At 47.6% G+C, this 13,270-nt stretch overlaps 1 protein-coding gene across 1 annotated transcript in view; it reads right to left on the bottom strand.

Annotated features, from left to right (window-relative positions):
• FBXO41 (F-box protein 41) overlaps nt 1-13,270 on the bottom strand; it is a 258,813-nt gene that overhangs the window by 58,843 nt on the left and 186,700 nt on the right. Inside the window, exons 3-4 of the mRNA XM_082268572.1 lie at nt 11,958-12,183; nt 3,321-3,403 (exon numbers count right to left, since the gene is read on the bottom strand). Coding sequence (XP_082124698.1) covers nt 3,321-3,403; nt 11,958-12,183 — 309 coding nt within the window. The remainder of the gene's footprint in view (nt 1-3,320; nt 3,404-11,957; nt 12,184-13,270) is intronic.

Raw genomic sequence — 13,270 nt, forward strand, 5'->3', positions numbered from 1 at the left:
GATTGGCTTGTTTCCGTCTTTTACGGTCCCTGGATATCCCTTCTACTGTGGTGGATTCTTGCAGAAAAACCCATCTTCATTCACTTCGCTACCTCGGAGGGGAAAAGGGTGTTTGACCTACCTGTTGATTAAGGGGTGTTTCAGTGAGGTGAGCTGCTTGAGTTACCAGTGGTGGAGGATTGTTTTGCACTGAATCACCTGTGAGTTTTACCCAGAAGCACGACTCATCACCCTCTGGGACTGTTGTGTGTTCTTGCACCATCCTTCCTTTCTTATTATTATCTAGCTGTTCTTTGAATTTATTAGCGCTGCACTGATATTTTACTATGGATTACTGAGGTACTGGAGGTGGAGGTGCTGCTTGATGAGTCATTCAGCCTCCCTGAGTCACCCAACCCTGACCCAGATTCAACACAGGCCTGGCTGCCAGCCAAGCCAAATCTACTTACACTAGCAAAACAACGACTACACTAAAGCCCAGTACACACGCGTCGAAAATTGGCAGGGAATTTTCGGCCAAAGTCCGATCTGACGATTTTCGGCTTGTTAGTATGATGCTTTCGACAACCGACTCCGACTTTTCAGCCGAAAAAAATCTGGTGTGCAGACTATAAAATTTTTGTTGGCCGTCAAAAAACATCCGATTTTCATGCAGTCAGTACAGATTTCGACAGGGAAAAATCTGATGAGCAAGACTGGGCATGCTCAGAGAAGAAACACATGACATCACTTCTGAAGTAGATTTTTGTTGGGCGAGAAAATTCGTGTACAGTCTAGGCACAATCCAACCAACAAAAAACCACTCTGGACAAAAGTCGGACGATCGGTAGGCCGATAATCGTTGCGTGTGTACGGGGCTTAACACTTAGCTAGAGGGTTCTACATACATCAGTATTAAAATGAGCACAAAAAAAATCCCTATTAACATAGTGGACACCTCTGTGCTTTATTCGTATCATACACACAGTGTGTGCTGTGTAGGGGGTCTTTATCAACATTGTTAGGGGCATCCTGTGAAACGCGTAGAGACAGTAACAAGGATAAGGACCCCCGACACACACCATATATTGTGTGTTCAATACTGATAAAGCACAGGGGTTTCTATAATGTTAAAGCGGAGTTCCGGGCACAGAAGTCATTTTTTACTAAACATACCCCCGGGACAGTCAGGGCTAGCACATTCCACAATGGCTAGCCTCTGATCTGTCCCGGTTCACACTTACCTTTTAGAAGAAATACTTACTTATAAAATTTCTTCCACAGCGTTTCCATCTCTCTTGTGGGCAGCTGAAGCCGGCGCGGTCCTCTTCTGTGTCTTCTTCCGCGTCTTCTTGTCCCAGAATGCGCCTGCACCGGCCCCTCTCGTCACTTCCGGCGCGGCGCCGCATTCCTCCACAGCTTCTGGGCATGCCCAGAAGCTGTTTAGCAGGGGAATGCGGCGTCGCCCGGAAATGACGAGCGGGGCCGGTGCCGTCGCATTAATTCCTGGGAGCTATGACGTTCAGCTCCCAGGAATCATAGCGAGACAGGAAGTGACGGGGTGAGCCGCGGCTCCGAGGGAGGAAGTACTCTGAGGTGAGTATCTTCGATCTTCAATTACAAGGTAAGTAAACAAAAAAAAAAAAAATAACTATCCAATTCCTTTTCAGGTGAGGTCTACCTAGCGGAGGGGCATCGCTTTAATAGAGATTTTTATTGTGCTCATTTTAATAATGATGTATACCGTGCATCTGGAAAGTATTCACAGTGCTTCACTTTTTCCACATTTTGTTATGTTACAGCTTTATTCCAAAATGAGTTAAATTCATTGTTTTCCTCAAAATTCTACAAACAATCCCCCATAATGACAATGCGAAAGAAGTTTGTTTGAAATCTTTGCAAATTTATTAAAAATAAAAAACAAAAAAATCCCTTGTACATAGCCTTTGCCCAAAACTTTGGTGAAGCTCCTTTGGCACCAATTACAGCCTCAAGTCTTTTTGAAAATCATGCTACAAGCTTGGCACACCTATTTTTGGGCAGTTTCTCCCATTCTTCTTTGCAGGACCTCTCAAGCTCCATCAGGTTGGATGGGGAGCGTCCGTGCACAGCCATTTTCAGATTTCTCCAGAGATGTTCAATCAGGTTCAAGTCTGGGCTCTGGCTGGGACACTCAAAGACATTCACAGAGTTTTCCCATAGCCACTCCTTTGTTGTCTTGGCTGTGTGCTTAGGGTCGTTGTCCTGTTGGAAGATGAACCATAACCCCTATCTAAGGTCAAATGCGCTCTGGAGCAGGTTTTCATCAAGGATGTCTCTGTACATTGCTGCATTCATCTTTCCCTCGATCCTGACTAGTCTCCCAGTTTCTGCCTCTGAAAAACATCCCAACAGCATGATGCTGCCACCGCCATGCTTCACTGTAGGTCTGGTATTGGCCAGGTGATGAGCAGTGCCTGGTTTCCTCCAGACATGACGCCTGCTATTCAGGCCAAAGAGTTCGATGTTTGCTTCATCAGACCAGATCCCATTGGCTCCCGCTGCTGTCAATCAAATCCAGTGACACGGGAGCCAGGGACGGGGCCGTGTCCTGCTGTCTGTGTCAATGGACGCAGCAGCGGGACTTTTGAGCGCGCCCGTACAGGTGCCCCCACAGAAAGTGACTCTTTGTGGGGGCACCCGATGATGCGGAGGAGCAAGGAGGCTCCAGCCGCTGTCTCGGGTCCTCATCGCATAGATTGATAGCAGCTGTCAATCAAATCCACTGACACGGGAGTCGGGGGCAGGGCCGAGTCCTGCTGTCTGTGTCAATGGATGCAGTAGTGGGACTTGTGAGCGCACCCGCACAGGTGCTCCCATAGAAAGTGGCTCTACATGTGGCCTCCCGATGAATGGATGGAGCCAGGAGCGCCGCTGGGGCACCCCAGAAAAGGAGGATCAGGGGGCTGCTCTGTGCAAAATCCTTGCACAGAGCAGATAAGTAAACATTTTTGTTACTTGAAAAAAAAAAAAAACTCTACAATAACTTTAAGTTTGTTTGTCCTTGTACATCGGAAAAAAGTCCACAGTGTCCTTCCCTTTTGAGACTTTTCTATTGGGATAGGTGACAACACTGGAGAAAAATTCAAAGGCTGTACCCAAGTGTTGTCACTGATCCAGAGCAGCCATAATGAACTTCATGGCAGGACTGACTGATATGTTTGGGGTGAAAGAGAGCATTCTATAAAGCAAGGTTTAATGCACGGTGCACAAATCATAAACCGTTCACATTTTTAACCATGGATACACTTTAAAAACACCTGATGATGCTGCTGTTAGTAAGTATTAAATAACAAACTCACCCGATACAAGAGGAAGCTCGCTGATTGGACACAGGATATGAACCGTGGGTGGAGGAACCGGGCCCCTGGTGCCTGTCTATCCTCTAGGAGAAGAGAATAAACACGCAGGTCAATAATATAGATTGATATTCCGCACTGGAAGAATGAAAGAAAAATATATGATTTATTAGAAACAATAACAGTGTGATTTGTGAGATTGTTTGTGATGTGTATCTATCCTATTCCCTGTTATACCTCTGCAGAGGCAATTGAAGCATCCACTATGGCCAAGGTGAGAATGCTTGCTCTATAAGTGCATGATTTTTTTACTGTTAGTCACCTTAGCCATTCAGGGGCACCCATGCCCACATTATGGAAAGTAATTTAGATATTAACACACAGTAAATGAGCTATAAAACAAACCCTCACTCACCTCTCTACCTGCTTGTACTGTGAGGTAATTCATTCTCAAACATCCTTAAGGATAGTTGATCCTAAGGTTGGCTCCATGGCCAATTAGAAGTGATTAATGGCTTTGTGTTCAAGCAACGTGTCACTATGCTTCAGCTGGGCCCCCCTCCAGCTGCAGAACTCCCCTGTACTGTTTATGCCTGCTTCCAACTGCCATACTCATTTGTACCCTCTGTGTATCCTGGTGACTCCAAGTGCACTCTCAGGCCACAGGTGTTTCCAGTCTATGTGTCATCGTGTACCCTTTATGTCCCTTCCAACTGCAGTACTCACCTGTGTCCCAGTGAATCCAAGTATGCTCCCAATTTATGTGTCATCTCAAAACTCCAGTGTGACTCCAAGTGAGCTCAGTCTAAGTGTTATCTCGTGACTCCAAATACATTTCCAATCCATGTGTCATCTCATGACTCCAGTGTGCCCAGTGACCTCAAGTACACTCCCAGTCCTTGTGTCCATGCATAACTCCAGTGTGCCCAGTGATCTCAAGTACACTCCCAGTCCATGTGTCGTTGCATAACTCCAGTGTGCCCAGTGACTCCAAGTATGCTCCCAGTCTATGTATCATCTCATGACTCCAGTGTGCCCAGTGACCTCAAGTACGCTCCCAGTCCATGTGTCATTGCATAACTCTAGTGTGCCCCATGATTCCAAGCACGCTACCAGTCCTTGTGTCATTGCATAACTCCAGTGTGCCCAGTGACTCCAAGTATGCTCCCAGTCTATGTATCATCTCATAACTCCAGTGTGCCCAGTGACCTCAAGTACGCTCCCTGTCCTTGTGCCATTGCATAACTCCAGTGTGCCTAGTGACCTCAAGTAAGCTCCCAGTCCATGTGTCATTGCAGAACTCCAGTGTGCCCATTGACTCCAAGTATGCTCCCAGTCTAAGTATCATCCCATGACTCCAGTGTGCCCATTGACCTCAAGTAAGCTCCCAGTCAATGTGTCATTGCATAACTCCAGTGTGCCCAGTGACCTCAAGTACACTCCCAGTCCTTGTGTCCATGCATAACTCCAGTGTGCCCAGTGATCTCAAGTACACTCCCAGTCCATGTGTCATTGCATAACTCCAGTGTGCCCAGTGACTCCAAGTATGCTCCCAGTCTATGTATCATCTCATGACTCCAGTGTGCCCAGTGACCTCAAATAAGCTCCCAGTCAATGTGTCATTGCATAACTCCAGCGTGCCCAGTGACCTCAAGTACACTCCCAGTCCTTGTGTCCATGCATAACTCCAGTGTGCCCAGTGATCTCAAGTACACTCCCAGTCCATGTGTCATTGCATAACTCCAGTGTGCCCAGTGACTCCAAGTATGCTCCCAGTCTATGTATCATCTCATGACTCCAGTATGCCCAGTGACCTCAAGTAAGCTCCCAGTCCATGTGTCATTGCATAACTCTAGTGTGCCCAGTGACTCCAAGTATGCTCCCAGTATATGTACCATCTCATAACTCCAGTGTGCCCAGTGACCTCAAGAACGCTCCCTGTCCTTGTGCCTGTTATATTCTCCGTGTTGTGAGAGACACAGGACTGGAACAACGGATGTTTATTCAGTACTCACTGTACACTCCAACATGCATTACAGGACAGCTCGGTATATCAATGCATCTCTTCCATGTGTCTAAAATGGCCACTCTGCCCCTTGACCCTTGTCATCATTCCTGGGTGGAGCCAGCCTTAAAGTAACAGTACATGTGAAACCCTTCAGGTATAACAACTTCCATCCATCCCTAAAAAAAAAAAAAAAAAAAACAAAAAAAAAAACACAACAAAACGAGAACAGGCATAAAACAGTAACTAATAATTGTCCTCCAACTCAGGAGATTTACATGGCTTCTTCCGCGTCTGGATGTGAGAACAACTTCCAGGGACGCTACGGGGAGAAAATGGCAGTGTATCACTTTCGGCGGGCCCGTCTAAAGTCTCGTAACCGGTCTTGCAGCTGAAACCGGTCAGGAGGGCGACAGCGTAGTTGAGGACGGGCACCCAGCGACTCGGGGCTGGAGGAAGCAGGGCTGGCCGGAATGCACACCGGCGGGGCCAAGAGGGGATCCCCTAGCTCAGAGGGTGAACAGACCTCTGGACCAGGGCTGGAGGGCTCTGTTGGAGCTGAGTTCAAAAGTTCAGTGTCCCCCCAAGCATCAGTCTCAATGCATCCTGATCTGGTAGGAGCAGATCCTTGAGACACTGAAGGTGCAGCCAATGTCAGGGATTCGGGCAGCTGAGAACGAGGACGCAATTGGTCCACATGCCGTCTGCAAATGGAACCATCTTCCAGGCAGACCCTATACATTTTGGGTCCCAAAGTCTCTGCGACAATAGCAGGAAGCCAACGAGTGTTGGAAGCGCCATAAGATCGAGCCCATACCTTTTTGCTGGGCTGTAAACCGGGGAATCTCGTCGTGTTCGACCCTCTTGTCTTGGGACTGCCGTACATGTTCCTGGACCGTTTGAGGGTGGAGCATGTCCAAAGCAGTCCATGGCTGCCGACCCAAAAGAAGTTCAGCTGGAGTTTTCCCAGTGATTGCATGTGGTGTGTTTCTGTAAGCAGAAAGGAAGGAGTCCAGCTGCTGGGGTGACAGGGGCTGTTGTTTACTTGTAGCCACAATAGCTTTGACATAGCGTTTGAAGGTCTGTACAAACCTTTCTGCTTGACCATTTGTAGCTGGGTGGTAAGGTGCAGTCAACTTGTGTTTGATGTTGTGGGCAGTCAGGAAACTCTGAAACTCCTGGCTTGTGAATTGTGCAATGTTGTCTATGACAATTTCTCTGGGGTATCCAAACATAGCAGCGAGATGTAACAGCATGGAAATCGTCTTAGTCGTCGGATGGGTAACAGGAATGACCTCAGGCCACTTTGAATGGGCATCAATTATAATCAAAAAGGTTTGTCCTCTGATCGGGCCTGCAAAGTCCAAGTGTAGGCGAAACCAGGGAACCGTGGGCCAAGTTCAGGGCTGGACGCACCCTCGAGGAGGGTCTCTCGCAGTTTGTGCACATCCAGCACACGCATTCACATATGTCGTGATATCTGAGTCTAGGTTCGGCCACCACACATAGCCTCGGGCTTTTTGTTTCATACGTGTGCCCCCGGGATGACCAGTATGTAGCAAGGCCAGAATGTGTCTCCGGAGGGTCTGTGGAACGATCACTCGGTCTCCCCATAAAACACAGTTGCCAGCCACAGTTAATTCCAGACGCCTACGGAAGTAAGGTTCATAATCCTGTGTGACAGTTGCAGGCCAACCGTACCGTACCCAGGAGAGTATTGTCTTAAGGAAGGTATCCTTGGCTGTATGGGCTGCTACCTCCCCAGAAGACAAAAAGGACAGGCTGGTGTAACGACAACTCTTGACTGGCAGAGAAGAGTCTGTTAATCTCCTTGGCAGACGGGACATGGCGTCCGCATTAGCATTGGCATCATGGCTGCGATACTGGATTTTGTAGCTATTTGCTCCCAAGAATAGGGCATAGCGTTAAAGACGGGCCGCAGTCGTCTGGGAGATGCCTTTGTCAGGGCTAAAGATCTGAAGGAGTGGTTTACGTTCTGTCAGTATGGTGAATTCCCTACCATACAGGTAAAGATGAAACTTCTTAATTGCCCATATGAGCGCCAGAGCCTCTTTGTCAATGTGAGAGTAATTGCTTTCTGATTTTGTCAAGGACCTGCAGGCGAATGCCACTGGTTTCTCTGACCCATCTGGTAAAACGTGAGATAGTACAGCCCCTAGACCATAGGGTGAGGCATCACAAGCCAAGGTAAGAGGCCTGTGGAGGTCATAGTGCACGAGCAAGCGTGACGCCAACAGTTTTCGCTTAGAAACTTCAAAAGCACGTTGGCATGCTGCCGACCAGTTCCATCTGGAGTGTTTCTTCAAAAGCTTGTTTAACGGAAACAAAGTGTGTGCTAGATCTGGCAGGAATTTGTGGTAATAGTTCAGCAAGCCCAGGTATGATCGCAGCTGTTGGACGTTGGTTGGGGCTGGAGCTTTTACTAAAGCATCAACTTTGGCTTCCGTGGTGTGTATACCCTCTGCATCCACAAGGTGGCCACAAAACTCCAATTTAGGTACCATGAATTGGCATTTCGCTAAGTTCACTTTCAGACCCTGCTCTTGGAGTCTCGTCAACACAAGCTCCACGTTCCGCTTGTGTTCCTGGTCCGTCAGGCCCGTGATGAGCATGTCATCTAACAGGCACTGTGTAAAAGGAATGTCCGCCAAAATCTCATCCATTTTGCGTTGCCAAATGGCTGGGGCGGAGGCTACATCAAACATCATCCGATTGTATTCATACAGTCCCTTGTGAGTGTTGATGGTTAGAAGCTTGCGGGACGAAGGGTGGACCTCAAACTGTAAATATGCTTGCCTGAGATCAAGCTTGGTGAACTATTGACCTCCTGCAAGAGAGGCAAAAATGTCATCTATTCTGGGTAGGGGATACTGGTCTATCTCCAGTTGAGAATTTAGTGCCATGCGGAAGTCTCCACAAATGCGTAAGTCCCCATTCGCTTTCTTTACTGGTACAACCGGTGATGCCCACTGGCTGTGCTCCACCTTTGCGATGACACCTTGTTCCTCCAGCCGGCTTAGTTCAGCTTCCACTCCTGCTCGGAGTGCGAAAGGTACCGTCCGAGCTTTGAAGAACCTAGGCTGGGCGTTGGGTTTCAGCCTAAGTCTCACACAGTCATGCTTTATTTTCCCCAAATGGTTATCAAAGACTTGTGGGAATCGCTGTTTCAGGGATTCCACCCATCCCTCTTTATCTCCTGATGGGGTGGCCACGGTGTTGCAGGGGTTTATGGCGATGTCTGGAGTGAGCAATCCAGTCTCTCGAAAAGAGAGGGGGTCCCCCATGTTCTAGGATATATACTGGCATTCTTTTCGTCTGACCCTTGTAGGATACCTGTACTTTCACGTAACCCAGTGGGTGGAGTATCTGCTTTGAGTATGTCTGCAGTTTGATTAGTGTTGGACGGACAGTTGTTCGGATCAGAAGTTTTCTCCATTGTTTCTGGGTGATAACTGAAACTGCTGCTCCTGTGTCTACGTCCATTTTGAGTTTCTGTCCTTCCACGGTTACCTCTACAGTCATTGCTGAGGGTGCTGAATGCATATGATGTATGTCCAATCTGTGGAGCACTTCCTCATCCTCTGATTCAGATGATGATGTATATCTTCCCACCATATATGCCTTTGTCCTGGGGTTCAAAGGTTGTTTATTTCGCACCTTCTAACTACGGCAGACTCGTTTTAGATGGCCTGCCTTACCACAATTATGACAGAACTGATCCTTAAACCGGCAGACTTTGTGATCATGGTCTGTATTCCCACAACGGTAGCAAGCTGACTCCCGGCTTGGTGAGGGTCTATATTTCCAGTTTGCTGCAGTTGGCTTGACTGCTGTTCTGAAAACTTCCTATTTTACCTCTTCCTTTCTGCTCTGGGGGTTCAATGCCTCCATCACTGAAGCTATCTCAATTGCCTTTGTAAGGGTAAGGTCTTTCTCTGTTAACAGTCTCTTTTGGCTAGACTCACTATTTAGTCCCATGACAAACTTATCCCTCAGTGCAGTTGGTAAGTACTCCCCAAAAGAACAGGTTGAGGCTAGTCTGCGAAGGGCGAGCACATAAGCCTTAATATCTTCACCCGGCTGTTGCTGTTGGTGATAGAACCGGAATCTTTCTGCAATCTCTAGTGGTTTAGGCTGGAAGTGATTTCCTTACAGTGTCAGGAGCTCTGCCACAGTCTTAGTTGCTGGTTTTTCAGGGAAAAGGAGATCCCTAAGAGTGTCATATGTCCTAGCACCAACCACTGTCAGAAATACTGCTACTTGCCTGTCACCTGGGATGGTATTTGCACCAAAATACTGTTCCAGTCTCTCAACCCAGGAACTCCAGGATGTCTGTTCTCCATCAAATTCACTTAATGTCCTGATCAATAACATTTTCCTGCTGGGCTCTGTGGGTGTTTGTATCCAGGTGACCATCCAGAGTTTTTTGTTTTTTCTCACACGGATAGTAACCTTGTAAATCCCATCCTCGTCACCACTGTTATATTCTCCGTGTTGTGAGAGACACAGGACTCTGATCTGGAACAATGGATGTTTATTCAGTACTCACTGTACACTCCAACATGCATTACAGGACAGCTCGGTATATCAATGCATCTCTTCCATGTGTCTAAGATGGCCACTCTGCCTCTTGACCCTTGTCACCATTCCTGGGTGGAGCCAGCCTTAAAGTAACAGTACATGTGAAACCCTTCAGGTATAACAGTGCCATTGCATAACTCCAGTGTGCCTAGTGACCTCAAGTAAGCTCCCAGTCCATGTGTCATTGCATAACTCCAGTGTGCCGCGTGACTCCAAGTATGCTCCCAGCCTATGTATCATCTCATGGCTCCAATGTGCCCAGTGACCTCGAATATCTTCCCAGTCAATGTGTCATTGCATAACTTCAGTGTGCCCCATGATTCCCAGCACGCTACCAGTCCTTGTATCATCTCATAACTCCAGTGTGCCCAGTGACCTTAAGTATGCTCCCAGTCCATGTGTCATTGCATAACTCCAGTGTACTCTGTGATTCCAAGCATGCTCCCAGTCCTTGTGTCATTGCAAAACTCCAGTGTGCCCCGTGACTTCAAGTATGCCCCAGTCTATGTATTACATGTATCACCTCACAACTCCAGTGTGCCAGGTGACCTCAAGTATGCTCTCAGTCCATGTGTCATTGCATAACTCTAGTGTGCCCACTGACTCCAAGTTTGCTCCTAGTCTATGTATCATCCCATGACTCCAGTGTGCCCAGTGACCTCAAGTAAGCTCCCAGTCCATGTGTCATTGCATAACTCCAGTGTGCCCAGTGACTCCAAGTATGCTCCCAGTATATGTACCATCTCATAACTCCAGTGTGCCCAGTGACCTCAAGTACGCTCCCTGTCCTTGTGCCATTGCATAACTCCAGTGTGCCTAGTGACCTCAAGTAAGCTCCCAGTCCATGTGTCATTGCAGAACTCCAGTGTGCCCATTGACTCCAAGTATGCTCCCAGTCTAATTATCATCCCATGACTCCAGTGCGCCCAGTGACCTCAAGTAAGCTCCCAGTCCATGTGTCATTGCATAACTCCAGTGTGCCCAGTGACCTCAAGTACACTCCTAGTCATTGTGTCCATGCATAACTCCAGTGTGCCCAGTGATCTCAAGTACACTCCCAGTCCATGTGTCATTGCATAACTCCAGTGTGCCCAGTGACTCCAAGTTTGCTCCCAGTCTATGTATCATCTCATGACTCCAGTGTGCCCGGTGACTCCAAGTGAGCTCAGTCTAAGTGTTATCTTGTGACTCCAAGCACAGTACATTCCCGATACATGTGTCATCTCATGACTCCAGTGTGCCCACTGACCTCAAGTACGCTCCCAGTCCTTGTGTTATTGCATTACTCTAGTGTGCCCCTTGAATCTAAGTTTGCTCCCAGTCCTTGTATCATCTCATGTCTCCAGTGTGCCCGGTGACTCCAAGTGAGCTCAGTCCATTTGTCATCTAGTGACTCCAGTGTGCCCAGCGAGGAGCTGGAGCTGGAAATGGGACTAGAGCTGTTCTTGTGGATGGAGTGGGGGTGAGACCTGACCTATAAACTTTACCTACCCCAGACTCATGCACTTTGTACGTCATCCAACCTGGATCCATGCACTACGTACGTTACCTACCTCATATCCTTGCACTATGTACATAACCCAAACTGGACCCTTGCACTATGTACGTCACCTTACTTGGAGCCTGTGCACATACTTCTGACTCCCGCACACTGTACATAGGCTCAGGCTTTAAGCCCCTCCCGATGTTAGCGCAATTTTGCCACACTCACCATATGTTGAAGGACTCTACGTGTGCTGGTGTTTGCCTTGCCCCCTACTCCACCCCTATTTTCAGAAAATGTTTTTTTTTTTAATTTCCTAGATATACGTATGCCTATTTGCATTATAACAATTTATTTAGCTTATCGCTTGAAGCTCAGCTTCAACGTTTGCACTTTTTTTCTGCCAATCATCACTTTACACTTTACACATCTGTACACTGGCAGAAATTTTAACAGTGAAATAGGTTGGAATACTTAAAACAACAGCAACTTTCAGCAATAATACAGAGCGTGATGTAGACTGGCAGTGTGTTCATCTACATGGCCATACCTGCCTGGATCCCTGGATGCGTGGCTCCTGTGCTTTGTATCCAGGGATGCTACACCTCCCCAAGCTGCCGTTCGGAGTCGACCCGCAACTACTGATAATCTGCAGCTGCTTCTCGGCCCGGTCCGCTCGATCCAGGAGCTCTTCGATGAACTGTTGGAGGCGCACCTTGGCATTTGCTTCTCGGCTCGCCGTCTCTTTCAGGAACAGGTCGATCTCTACCACCTCCCTGCATGACAGGGCCAGAAAAGAGAGGAGCTGTGAGGATGGTAGTATTTAGGGCATTTGTTGTCAACTTTCGCCTCACCTTAAGTGCGGCCCCTGTCATCACCAAAGGGCCACACATAATATTCAGTGAAAATAATGCTACCAAAAGCTCTCAGAGAATGCATGCATGCAACAAAAGCTGACCAGACATGCTACAGGAGTTGTTGGAGACTGGGACACGTTATATGGGACTGCTTGAGATCCCTTATATGGCATTTCTCTCAGTAAGAAAACATAAAAAGGCAAAATAAATGGACAGTACAACAAAAAGTGAGAGACTGAGAAAGAAATAAACCATTTACCCACTAGAACTCAGTCTAAAGAAGTTCTAGGTACGGAAAACACTAAATTCAGTCTAAAGGAGCCTTGAGGGTCACGCAATATATGCCAAAGGGCCACATGTGACTCCTGGGCCACAGGTTAGGCTTTAGGGATCTAATGTCAGTCCACTCTATTGGTGAGTTCTGGATCTGCACACCTGCTGTGATCATTACAAAGGGTTCCCACCATTGCCGAGCTGAGTTCCTTGGTCTATACACAAGATGTGCATATTATGAGGGGTTCCCACCATCCCTATACTTAGTTCCTGGGTCTGGACACCTGCTGTACTCATTAGGAAGGCTTCCAACCATCTCTGAGCTGAGTTCCTGGGTCTGTACACCTGCTGTGCCCATTATGAAGGGGTTCTATACACAAGATGTGCATATTATGAGGGGTTCCCACTATCCCTAAACTGATTTCCTGGGTTTGTATACCTACTGTGCCCATTATGAGGGATTCCCACCATCCCTGTGCTGAGTTCCTGGGTCTGTACACCTGCTGTGCCCATTATGAGGGGTTCCCACCATCCCCGTGCTGAGTTCCTGGGTCTGTACACCTGCTGTGCCCATTATGAGGGATCCCATCATCCTTACACTCAGTTCCTGGGTTTGTACACCTGCTGTGTATTATAAAGGGGTTTTACTTAATGTTTTTGATTTTCAAATCATAATATATTATGGAAAATGCAGCAGAAAGAGTGGAAGCACCCAAAGGCTATTAATGGGAAC

Source organism: Pelophylax lessonae, assembly GCF_965119305.1.
Source record: "Pelophylax lessonae genome assembly, chromosome: 1".
Lineage (NCBI taxonomy): Eukaryota > Metazoa > Chordata > Amphibia > Anura > Ranidae > Pelophylax > Pelophylax lessonae.